The 13,008-nt window shown below is 48.6% G+C and overlaps 1 protein-coding gene across 2 annotated transcripts in view; it reads left to right on the forward strand.

Moving 5' to 3' along the window:
• The window catches only part of PSTPIP1 (proline-serine-threonine phosphatase interacting protein 1), a 43,678-nt gene extending 33,201 nt beyond the window's left edge, over positions 1-10,477 (forward strand). For both annotated transcript variants that reach the window (XM_083460770.1, XM_083460771.1), the window contains exons 8-15: positions 756-801; positions 1,015-1,094; positions 1,421-1,519; positions 2,141-2,237; positions 3,232-3,319; positions 4,570-4,640; positions 6,388-6,488; positions 8,654-10,477. In XM_083460770.1, the coding sequence (XP_083316896.1) occupies positions 756-801; positions 1,015-1,094; positions 1,421-1,519; positions 2,141-2,237; positions 3,232-3,319; positions 4,570-4,640; positions 6,388-6,488; positions 8,654-8,785 (714 nt within the window). In that variant the 3' untranslated portion in view covers positions 8,786-10,477. The remainder of the gene's footprint in view (positions 1-755; positions 802-1,014; positions 1,095-1,420; positions 1,520-2,140; positions 2,238-3,231; positions 3,320-4,569; positions 4,641-6,387; positions 6,489-8,653) is intronic.
• Positions 10,478-13,008: the final 2,531 nt, after the last annotated feature.

Raw genomic sequence — 13,008 nt, forward strand, 5'->3', positions numbered from 1 at the left:
ATGTGCGTGTTATGGTCAGGTGCGTGTTATAGAGCGAAAAATACGGTATCTGGTACCCTTTTATTGAATTCGCTAACACAAAAAGAATAAGTCTGTTCCTGTTCAGTGCAGATTGGGTTGGCTATTTTAGTCAGTTGGCTTGCATGCTAAAGATGGTATATTTATTCCTTGTATGGGCTGGCTTTTGATAGTGTTGTATATTGTGCTAATGGGAAGAATTTTGGTAACTACTGAGGGTGGCTGGGTGGGGTTTGGAGGTGATTTGAGCTGTAACTCTGATATATGTATTCTGTATATGTTGTATATTGTTATAGATTTGGGGGAACCCTCCAAACCCTAGAAATTAATAAATGGCAGGATTTGGATTATTTGGGATGTGAAGGGAGAAATGCCAGCTGCAGAGGAATTCCTGGGCCAGCCTTGGCCAAATGGGCAGGGATGTCCTGCAACCTCGATGGAGGAGTCAGTGGCTGGGAGCTGGGGGGGGGGGGCTCTGCTCTGGCTCCACAGTTGGAGGCAGCAATGCTTCTGAATACTAGTTTCTGGAAACCGCAGGTGGAGAGCGGATTGCTCGTGTGCTTGAGTCCTGCTTGTGGGTTTTCCATCTGGGTATTTGGTTGGACATTGTGAGAACAGCGCTAGAGAGGCCATTTTGGCTCTTCTTGTGTTGGCAAGGGTATCCAGTATTTACAATAATTAGCTCCCCTTCTCTTTCTTCTGCAGAGCCATGACAGTCTTCTCTTTTTATATTTCAGAGTCAGACCAAAGCAAGGCAGTGCAAAGAGGCAGCAAATGAAGCAGGTACTGTCCAGAAAACCCGCGGTAGGTCACATGTGCCCCACACTGCTGGGGCAGGCGCAGGTCCTGGCAACCCAGCCATCCAGGAGGGTCTTCCTGTTCTTTTAAGTCTTGGGTATTTTGTCCTGGAGGATTCCTAATCATGGGATGGGGCTACACAAAGAGAGACTTGTACCTCATTGGTGAACACCTCTCATTGTTTTTCTGCTGCTGCAGAAAGAGTGTACAAGCAGAACATAGAATTGCTGGATCAGGCCCGGACTGCCTGGGAGCAGGAGCATATCAGCACTTGCGAGGTAAGAGGTTTGCATTTGGAAAGCACTTGGTATCCACGGCTCAAGATGAGCCGCAGCGTTCATGGTCCACTGAGGCCTATGCATTCTCCGTGTTGACATGTGGGACTTCTGCATGCCATCTTGGAAAGGGGTCAGGTCCGGGTTTTGCAAAGCCCTTCCGTGAGTCTGCACCACCTTGCTGCAGCAGGTCCCAGGGGCCCCTAGCCGTGGCTCCCCTCCTGAGTGTGGCCCCTTGCCAAATGCCCAAGCTGCCACCTTTGGACGGCGGCCCTGATGCAGAACACCATGGAGCCAACGGAACCCCCCTTTGTCCTTCATGGATCCAGGCCTTCCAGCTCCAGGAATGCGACCGAATCACCATTCTCCGGAATTCCCTGTGGGTCCATTGCAACCAGCTCTCCATGCAGTGCGTGAAGGATGATGAGGTAAGGGACCTGCACGCCAGCGGTGGTGTAGTGGTTAGAGTGTCAGCCTAGGAGCTGGGAGGCCAGGGTTGGACTCCTGCCCCCCTTTGCCTTGAAGCTCTCCCCTGGAAGCTCTCCACTTGGGCCCGCTCTCAGCTTGACCTCCCTTACAGGGTTGTTGCTGTGAGGATCCAGTGGTGGGGGAGGAGGGCTATCTACCACCACCTTGAGCTCCTTGGAGGGAAGAAGGTGGGACAGAAAGGAAATAAATAAAACTGAGGCTAAAGTGGAAGGGAATCCCAGAAACTCAGAAGAGATCCAAGGGATTCCTAGTAACCATTAAACAACAAAATGGCCCAGAGCATTGAGGAAGAGCGCAACACTTTCAACCGCAACTTACGGTAACTCCTAAAAAACATGTTTTTGTTCTATTTATTTATGAAGCATCTGAAGGTGCTCAGTAGCCTCATCAGAATTAAGGCTGCAACAGGCTCCGCCCGCAGTCTTAGAATCTTAGCCTCAGAAAAACCCATTTTCAAGGAAGGAACTAAGATGACTGGTGTCAAAAGAAGCAAAAGTTTTTGGTTCATAAAATGTGCTGATCAGGAGCCAAGCCACATCTTCCCTTTCTCGCTCTCCCAGCTGTATGAAGAGGTCCGCGTGAGCCTGGAGAACTGCAACATAGACTCGGATATGAATCACTTCGTTCAGAATAAGATGACTGGGATGGAGCCACCAGGTAACCCAGCTGAGGGAACTTTTTTATTTAGTGTTTTTGGTTGTCTGATTGTCACCTCTGAACTCCAGAAAGGAGGGGTGGGAATAAGGGCGACTGGAAGGTCCTTCCCAGGCAGCTAGCCCAGCCCCCGGCTGCTGCAGGAGACTTGCAGCAGCATTGCTTGTAGGTGGTGACCATCCAGCCTCTGCTTATAAGCAGCGTTCAACATTCACCAGGCGCACGTTGCCCCTGGCTCTCATCCCCTTGCGACCAAACGAAGATGCCCGGGGGCTAGAATGGCTCCTGTCGCCTCCACCATCTGGAGGGGCCTCCCTGCCCCCCTGGGGTCCTCGGATCTAGACTGCTTTCACACACCAGGACCACAACCTGTAAAATTATATCCATTATATTTTATCCACACAATCAGAATGAATTTCAGAAACCGAAAAGTTGTATTCTGGGGGGTGGGGGTGGCAACTAGGCATTCTGCTTTGGCAACTGTAACCTTGGTTTAAGGAGCCATTTGACACCGAGCTTATAGATCTGAATTTCTAACACTGCTTATGAGCTTCTAAGAAAGGAGAGTCCACCATCTTTCCTACGCAGCCTGCTCCACTCTTGAATGGCCCACACGGCCAGGAAGTTCACATACTTAGCTGAGATCCCTTTTTGTGGAATTTGAATGTGTTTTGTTTGGATCCCACATTCTGCTGCAGCAGGAATGGGGAACTTCCTATCTGGCCCTTGGGGCTTTTCCGAGCCCCCCCGACCCCCCTCGTGCCCTCTTCAAAGGGGAATGTCCGGAAGATCCTTTGCTTCCCATTCCACTGCCAAGCCATCACCAGGAGCATTCCCCTGCCAGACCATTGGAAACGTGCCATTCTTAACATATCGTGAAAGGTTTTAAATGTGAGCTTCAGAGGAGACAATGACCATGCGGTAGTGGGGGGGGGGGGAATGGCACAGCGATGCTGAGCTGGTTTTTCCCATGCCTTCCACCCCTTCTCCAACGCAGCTGCCATTGGCTACGAAAATTACTACGACCGAGTCCTGACGGCTAAAACCTGCAGCAGCCCCGTCCCGACATGTGGGATGATGAAGAGGTAAGGCAGGCCCATTGGGCAGCTTGAATGTGGGGGACTCTCCCAAGAGACTTTGGGGAAGCTTTCTCTGCACAGGTGTAGAGCCATGTGGTTTTTTTTGGGGGGGGGGTTGTCTTGGGGAATATGCAGTCACCAGGCTCCCCTCTGTGAGTTAGGATATCTCTGCTATCTTTAAAAAATAAAATAAAATTGAATAACAAAATAATCGACACATAGAGCTTTTGTTAAAGTCAAAAGAAAAAGAAAAAGTCAGGAGGGAATAAAACAGATATGATTATTATATTATTAAAATTGGGTATGAAAACAGCAATTTAAGAGACAGAGAAGCTGCCAAATAAAATCATATTTCTTTTGTAAATCACCTTGAGGTCCTTCTGCAATCAAAGAGTATATAAATTTTATTAAATAAATAAGAAAGGGAAGGAATTGGGAAGGAGTTTGCCCCCCACGCGACTGCGTTGCCATATATGTAATAAATAACCTCAAAATAGAAGTGAGACGAGGGATCAGCGTCCCGCCTGGCTGCAGGGAAAGTTGCAGCTCAATTCCTCTGAAATACCAATGAACACAACTCTCTTGAAGCAGTGATCTCGGGTGTCGCATGAACTGTCTCTGCAGGCCTGAGCGATGACACTGTGCCATCTTGATGGCTGGCCATGGGCTTTCCTTCCGTCCCTGGGCCCAATTCACCCAGCAGGAAAGGGCAAGGAGTCTGACTTTTGCCACTGCTTGCACACTTGGGGAGGTCAGGGGTCCAGGCAGCAAGGGGGGGGGCAAGACTTAGCCTGTGGGATTCATTGCCCCTTGAAGCACGGCATTCTGGCTTCGAGAAGCGTTGATGTATTTCATGGAGGATGGGGCTGCCCATTGATACTAACCAGGACGGCAACATGGAGCCACCATGTTCAGGGGCAGTCTACAGCAGGAGACTGGGTCCTTGCAGCAGGAGAGGCCTGTTGCCCTTTTGTCCTGCTTCCCAGAGGCACCTGGTGAAGCAGGCAGGCCCTGGGTCTGATCTAGCAGGGCTCCTCTCACGTTCCTAAGAGGGGGGCATGGCCAGGAGGCTATGGAAGTCCTCTGTGGGGGCCCTGATGGGGTCTGGGCGCTGGCAGGGGCCCACTGAGGGTGACCCTCAACGCTGGCCCTGAGCGCAGGAGCCGTGATAAATAAGAAAGGAGGGGGCTGACGGGGGGTGACAGTGGCAATGCCTCTTGCTCTGAAGCTCATCCTGGGTTCTTATGGCTCCACAGATTCTCTGGATTGCTCCACGGAAACAATCGAAACACCAACGACAGTATTGTTCCCACAGCTCCACCAGCTGGTATGTTTGTTCAACTGATGTTCTTTTTAGGAAGGAGCCCACATTTTAAAAGGGCCATTGGCACCTTTTCAGGATTAAACACAAATCCACCCCCTTCACTCTTTTGGGCATTGCTGTGTTAATCTGTTTAATGGGACTCAAAGCTTGCAACAGATGGGTGTTTTTTCCCATTCCCCCAAGAGCACTTGATGGAGAAAGGGGGGGGGGCAGCAGGGGAAGGGAGGGGCTGCTGTTTGCCTCCCGTCAGGCTCTGCTTTCCTCTGTGTAAGATGGGGGGGGCAGGGGAGAGGGAGAGGAACAGTGGCGCCAGGCGATCTGTTTTTGGCCGAGCAATCAAGGGCATCAGCAAAAGCACCACCCAGAGCTCTGCACAGGCCCCCATCATCAACTGGTGGCTGGGGCTTGGGCGCTTTGGGCACAGAGCTATGCAGTCCCTGGAAACCAGCTGATTATTGCCCCTGGCAAGACCTGGCGCCCCTTTGCAGCTGTGCCCGCAAAGGCCCTTGGGTCCCCCTGGTGGGACGGTGGGCGTGGCTTGGCCAAAACATGCTTGCGGGCCACATGGGGAGGCCTGGTGCACAGAGTGCAGCTATAGCAGCAATGCTGTCAGGACTCTGTCTTGCAAAGGAAGTGAAGCCTCAGGCCATACCAGCCCTGGAGGAAGCAGGAGCCGGCAGAAGGAGCCTGGAGAAACAAAGATTACCTGAGTTTGGGTTTGGCCCAGAAGAGGCGTTGTGCAAAGCTGCCTGCCTGCCTGCCTGCCTGCCTCCTCCTGCTGCTGCTCAGTGCAGTGTGGTGGTGGTGATGATGATGATGATGATAAACTGTGTATTTAGTTAGTTCATAAGATTCATACACCACTTGAATGTAAAAGAAACCCCTCAAAGATAAAAAAATTACAACATACCAAAGTTAACATGCATATTAAGATTACCTCAACTTTCTAAGCATGTGTGGGCTTGTCTAAGCAAGAATATTTTTATCAGGTGCCAAAATGGATGAGTCCAGTGAAGGCGCCTGCTTGATTTCAATGGGCAGGGAGTGCCAAAGTGGAGGTGCTGCCACACTTAGGGCCTTCCCTTCCCACTTGCTGCTGCTCCGGCATCCTTGACGCCCTCCATGCTCTGAGGCCAAAGAGACCTCCCCCAATACCAGCTGTTGCAAATACTGATACTGTGGATGTGCGTCTCTCTCGCCCATGTCTGGAGGAATTTTAAAACACTTCTGTTCACACAGACTTTTGATGGCTGAAATACAGTTATTGGCGACTGTGAAAAAAGTAGCTGTGAGATGCAATTGCTTTTGTTTTACAATTTTTGTATAGTGTTTGTTGCTTTTTGGGAGAATAGAAATCAAATAAATGATCTCTAATAGTTATCCCCCCCAGAGAATTAATCTGATTTGGTGTTGCTAGTTTGTTCTGTATAATTTTATGATATTTTAATGATCTTATTGTACACTGCCATGGTAGTCTTTTAATGAGCTGGTGGTTAATAAATACTCATAATAAACAATAAAATCCCTTTAAAAAACCGATCCAATTCTTTGAGGTTTCAAAACAGCACCGGTACTTGAAAACAATTGCTGAGGCCAAACTATTTTCTTTGTGCTATGAATGCATCATGGAATTCATGTGGTTACTAAGGCTAAATCTAGATAGACGGGTCCAATTGCACCTTGGAATGCCTCAGTACATTCCTGGGAGCTGCTTCGCCTCTCCAAGCAGTTAACCCCTTTGTTCCCACAGCTGAGAAAGCAGATGGCGTTTATGCAGCAATTCACGTGGCCCAAGAAGAAGAGTTTTCTACATCTGAGGACTACAGAGTCCTCTATGATTACACAGCCCAGGTAAGCATCAAATCCCCCCAGGTGCATAGAGCAGGGGTCAGCAAACTTACTGCACCTCGGGACGGTGTCTCCAGCGCTGATCGCGCTGTGGGCTGGAGGGCGGGGGAGCACGTGCCCATATGTGTGGGCACATGCTATTTCCGGCACACTTCCGGGTTAGAGGAGCACCGAAAATAGCTTGTGCGCATGTGCACGGGCCTCCTCCGACCTGGATGTGCACCAGAAATAGCTTGTGCGCATGCGCAAGCATGATTTCCGGTGCTCCTCCATCCCAGAAGTGGATCAGATAAATGAGTCCCTCAGGCCTTATCCAGCCCGTGGGCCTTAGTTTGGGGACCCCGGCATAGAATCTGCTTAAACAAAATCAATATCAATCTGAACACAAACTCCAGGAGGTAAATGTGGTTTTATTTTTATTGGCTGATTGATTGAATGAATTGCCTTTAAGTGGAGGCCATGCACAGCTGACGTGCTCCCTCGCAGGCCGCTTTTGTGATCCCAAAAACAAGGATAAAAATCCTTAAACACAAAGCCACAAAGCAGTTCCAGTTGAACTATCCCAAGAAATGGGAGCTGCAGAGAGAGCTCTTCCCCTGATCTCTCTGCATGTAGTAGTAGTAATTTTATGATTTATACCCTGCTTATCTGGCTGGGTATCCCCAGCCGCTCTGGGCAGCTTACAGCACATAAAAATTTGTAAAACTTTAGACATTAACAATTTCCTGATACAGGGTTGCCTTTATATGCCTTCTAAAAGTCAGATAGCTGTTTATCTCCTTTAGAGGGCGTTCCACAGGGCGGGTGCCACTACCAAGAAGGCCCTCTGCCTGGTTTCCTGTAACCTCACTTCTTGGAGTGAGGGAACCGCCAGAAGGCCCACGGCGCTGGACCTCAGCGTCCGGGCAGAACGATGGGGGGGGGGGTAGACGCTCCTTCAGGTATACTGAACCAAGGGCGTTTAGGGCTTTCAGGGTCAGAGCCAACACTTTGAATTGCGCTCGGAAATGTACTGGGAGCCAGTGTAGGCCTTGAAGAAAAATCAGTGACAGGAGACATCAGCTGAAGCCCAGGAGCACAGCAGAACTACCTCGAGATCCCTTACTCCACACTCCAAGGCAAAGAGCCTGCGGGTAGGATTTCCTAAAGCCCCACTGCTATCAGAGCTGGTTCCTGGGCAAAGTGACAAGCCCCTGGCCTGACAGGGTGGCTGGGAGCAGGGCGGTTGGGTCCTGCTGCTGCTGCTGCTGCTGCTGCTGCTGTTTTCCACAATGCTGCAGATGGTCTTCATGTTGGGAAGTTGAATGGCAGCTCCATCAGCTGCTAGAGCTCCAGGTAAGGAAACGCTTTGTGGGCACCAAAGTCACAAGTCAGCAATGAGCTCCGTCTGGGCGCCTGGTACCCAGAGCAGCTTTGGCTGCAGTGTATGTTCACAATTTGATTTGGGTCATGGTAACCAGGTTATAGAGTTTAGCATACATTAGCGAAAAAGAAGGCCATCACCTGATCTATCAACTAAGCTATAATTAATTGATCAGTCAGTCACTTAATTTTGCTTAAGGTTGTGCTTGTTACTAAAATTAACATTCTGAAAATGGGGGAAGAGGCTGGAGGGGCTCCTTGGCCCTTTATGGTATGCAGGGCCGGGGGGGGGGGCACTTCAAGGCCACAGGCTGATTGTGGCCCTCCAGGTCTCTTTACCTGGCCCTCCAAACTCTTCCCAGGCAACACTCCACTTCCCAGCCACTAGCTCTGCTTCAAACCTGGAATGTTTTTGCCTGGCATGAATGTGTCCTTGATATCCGATAACCTCCCTTGCTTGTCTGGAGTGTGTGTGTGTGTGTGCAGAAGCCTGTCTAATGTGCAAAGGAAAACTTTAGTCTTGGTACTCCACCCACTTTTGCCTCTGGCTGAGCAAGGTTCCCCACCCATCAGAGCACCTGTAGCAGCACCTGGGTGGGACTGGGCAGCTCCACTCCCAACTACAGGTGTGGGAAAAGCATGGACCAACAGCAGGAAAATGCTGTCTCCACCTGAAGAACTAGGGAGTCAGGCAGAAGGGATCTGGCCTAGCCTTCTACCTGGGATGGTGATGGAGAAGCATGGGACCTTCCAGCTGCTGCTGAAGCAAACCTCTCTTCAGTCCTCCATTTGTTCTCTTTTTCTAGAATGAGGATGAACTGGATATCCAAGCAGGTGATGTCATCTCCATCATCGAAGTAGGCGATGATGGCTGGTGGACTGCAGAACAGAACGGAAAGCAAGGATTTGTGCCTGGGTCTTATCTGGAAAAACTTTGATGAGAGGAGCAACCTGGAGTGTTTTGATTTTCCCTTCTCCAACCCGCCCCTCCAGATATGCCTTTTAATAATCTTTGTGAATGTCATTAAATGAAGAGCTATGGCTCTACACTTAAATTTAACAGAGATTGCTGCCTAGTGTCCCATGCTGCTAAAAACAAACCAGCACAACTACAAGATACACCCCTATCTATTTTAGCAGGCTTTGGTAACTTGCAGTCTTCCTGCTGTTGCTGAACCGAAACTCTTTGTCATCCCTGACCACTGGTTGGGTCTGATGGGAGTTGGGAGCGGCGCAGGGTAGCAACGCCAGGTTTATGATTTCTAGGATGATGGCCTCATAAGGGACCCACAGAGGACCTCTCTAAAAGACCCTTTTGTTGCAACGCAGCCCAACTGGGCAGCAACGCAGCCATTTCAAGTGCCACTCTGGAGGGATGCCTTGGTGCTGCTGTCGTTCCTCTTCTCTCCAGCGGACGGAACCCAAAGCACATAGATCAAACCAGCCCTTTCCTGGCTCTGCAGTTGCCCCCTGGAAATGAAGGAGGGGGAGCTGTCATTGGAGCTGCACTCAGCAATCATTCAAATTCTCAGCTGCCTGGGATCAAAAGCTCCTTTGGAGGGGGATGAAATGCGCTTGCAGTTGTTCCACTGGGGTGCCAACACTGGTTTCTGCCGCAGCCTGAGTTTAGGGTACCAGCAGCTGAGAATTTGAATATAGTGGTACCTCAGTTTTTGAATGTAATCCATTTTGGAAGACCGTTCAAGTTCTGAAACGTTTGAAAACCGAAAACTCAACAGCTGACAGCTAGGCCTCAGGATCTTGCACTCAGCGGAAGCCGTGTGGCATGTTGAATTTCCGAAGCATCTACTTCTGGGTTTATGGCATTCGAAAACCAAAATGTTAGTCAACGGAGATGTTTGAAAGCCGAGGTACCACTGTACAAGTGGCAAGCAGCAAGTGGAAGGCCTGAGAAATACTCCCATGACCTGTTCCAGGGACCCCTCTTGCAATGACACGCCAGACTGTTTCTTTCATTAGAAAGAAATTCTTTCAACTTGCAGATTCCTGCAGGCGTCCTAAGGCTACTGACGTACCCATCTCCCAATGGAGCCAACTACATATGAGCACCCTGAAGTCTCATGCCCTCCACAAATTTGCTCACGGGTTGGATAGACTGAGCAAGGGCCTTTTTGAGCCCCTTCTGAGCCATCCACACCAAACTATGCCAGTATTTACTTGCCGCCAGTTGCACCGCATGCAGGAGCTACACGAGGAGAGAGCACAGAAACAAGTCACCTGGGAATTCAATCCAGCCTTGCTCTGGAGGCAGTTTGCTTGCTTTGGGAGGGAGGCAGGAGAACATCTCCTGTGCTTTGGGGTTGACTCTAACAGTATAGAAAGGAAGCAGGTGCCTTTAATAAATGAAAAGGGAAGGAGACAAAAATGGTCTTGTAACCTGACAGGGTTGTGTGAGACGGCAAGTGATGTGAATACTGAGTGTTATTTAATATATGTTTTAAACAAAAAAGTCATTGAATTTTCTGTGTTTCACTGATGAAAGTTATGTTACAAGTAAAACATTAACGATGTTATATTTTTAAAAATGTAGTCTAAAGTATTTAATTGCAGACATATCATTTAACAGCATATCCAAAAGTTTTAAAATAATAAAAAATAGATTGCAATGAGCAGAATGGTGTAATTTTCTGTTAAGCTCTCTTAGCTTGTCATTTTACAGACTGAGAGTTTGGACAAGACTTTCTGCTGTTCCAAGACCACCTAATACTACTATAGATGCCTAATTTCCCACTGCTAAATTACCACACCACTACATCCAATTCATGCAAACCATGTATCATGTGTCTTTCAGCTACATTTATCTCTTGTCCATCCAAAGATAGCTGCACAATGCCAAGTGCTCAAATCAGAGGAACAGAAATGTTAGGAGCAACAGGGGCTTCCTTCTCCCTAACGCCGTCTTCAGATTAACGTGTGGAGCAGCGCCTTAAGAGTGGCAGGCCCCACAGCTCAAACCATAACCCTCTGGCCAGAGAAAACACACTTTTGTGGGCACCTTTAAGCCTAGACAAGTTTATCATGGCATATTCTGTGAACCGCCCTGAGACCCCTGGGTATAGGGCGGTATATAAATTCAATTAATAATAATAATAATCTTATGAAGTGGCTAATCTTCAAGATGTCACAAGGCTGTTGCTTTTGCTGCAACAGACTAACAGAGCTCCCTCTCTAGTCCCACTAGTCCCAGGGCTAGACAAGTGGTCATATATTGAATGATGTTCTTCCCCCACATTCCTTGTCCAGATCACTTCATAACTGCTGGCATTGCACAACAGTGGAAGATCACACCTGAAGCACTTTTTGTAGGTATGTTTTGCAGGAAATTCCAATGACTACATTTCTTCCTCTTCCCGCAGAATTCCATTAGCAGGCATTCTAGAGAACCTTATTAAAATGTTAAGAGTCAATCTTTCTCCTATTTCCTGTCTCTTTTCACTTGCAGTTATGGATAAATCTTTTAAGATACATGCACTTCAACTACTGCTCTTTCAATAGAAAAGGACATGAAAATAGGCTTATTTCCTTTGAAATAACATGGGTGTTTATTAGCTGATGAGCTTGGAAAATAAGGCCTGTCACGGGTGCAGCTTAATCCCTACTTCAGTCAAAACAAAAGCCTCTGGTGAAGGTTTCTTTGCAGCTGGACCCAGAGGAAAGCTGGTTCATTTGGCTCCCTTGTCAGGATTTGTAATTTGACTTGACGGGTGGTGTGGAGGGGAGGTGCTGTATGACAAAAGGCTTGTGCTCAGGGTGACTTCAACCAGTGGCATTCAGGAAGGGGGGATTTGGCTGCAGGGAGCAGACAGAGGCCAGTGGAGGAGCTGCTTGGGAAAGTGGTGATCTTTCACCCTTCTCCCAGCCAGAAGTGGGATCAGACAATGGGGCTGGGAGATGTGAGAAAAGTGTTGCCTCTGAATGGAAAATGGCAGGTGCCTCAGATCTCGGTACTGCAAGTGACACTAAATGGCCACTGTAGGCTTAGGATATTCAATACTAAGCTGAGCAAGGAGGCGGGGGGGGGTGTGGAGGGGGCAAAATGTGGGACCCAAGCGGCACTCAAGAAAGGGACTGCCTTTGATCTATACTTGCTCAGAGCTGGCTTCTCCTTGAAACTCATTGCTGTTAGGAGTTCCACATTCCAGATGCTGGGGCGTATTTCTTAATCTATTAATTTGAATGTGTAAACCCACCAATTGCTACAGGCTCAGGGAGGACAGATTAACCCCAAGTGTTAAAAAAAATAATAATAAGCAATTAAGTTATTATCAAAAATCCCTTCACATCTTCCAATCTGATAATGTGTGCCAGCAATACCCTGCTGCTGTTTATATATAATCAGTTGCAGGGGAATAAACGGACACAAATCAGACATTAAAAATGTTAACACTCAAAATAGTGGGAGCATTTCAGTCTTGTTGGACATTCAGTAACAGAATTGGAAGTTGCTATGCTTTCGCTGGAAAGTATCAAAAGTGGGACTCCAGAAAGAAGCTGCAGAATTAGAATTCTTATGAAGGCACCATCCTTATCCGTTCTGGGGCTAAACGGAGTCTGGTAGGGACTAGAACAGTTCTCGTTTTGCCTATTCATTTCAGAGCTGGAAGTGGGTCACTACCCCTGCAATCTTCTGCCCTTTTCAGTTGACTGTGTTTACTTGCCTGTAGCTCCTGGGCCTCACTTTGCAATAGCAACCCCCATGCTCTACACCTGTCTAAAAAGAGAGAGGCACTTGCCAATCAGAGGTAACACTTCAGACTGAAGTAGGCTCTGGCCTACAAAAACTTATGCTACCATAATATTTGGACTGAAAAAATGTGGAAAGGTGAAGGATTGATAGACCACACAGCAAATAGTTTGCTGCAGCCAGATAGTGTTGTGTTGAACACCCCAAAAAGCACCACCAGTCTGTTACAAATGCTTAGGTAATTATGGTTACACATCAGAGATGAGGAGTTTCTTTCTGTCTATCCACAGCCGCGTTCCCTCGGGGGAACGTGTCCAGGGGCCACACGCTGGTGGAGGGTGTGGCTGAGGGGAGCGGGGGGTGGGGGGTGGAACAGAGCACAAAGCAGAGCAGCCACCCCTCTTCCCCAGAGGCTGCAGGGCGAGGGAGGTTTGAGCTGGCAAGATCCTGGGGGCT

This window comes from Podarcis liolepis (assembly GCF_965112155.1).
Source record: "Podarcis liolepis genome assembly, chromosome: 9".
Classification (NCBI taxonomy): Eukaryota; Metazoa; Chordata; class Lepidosauria; order Squamata; family Lacertidae; genus Podarcis; species Podarcis liolepis.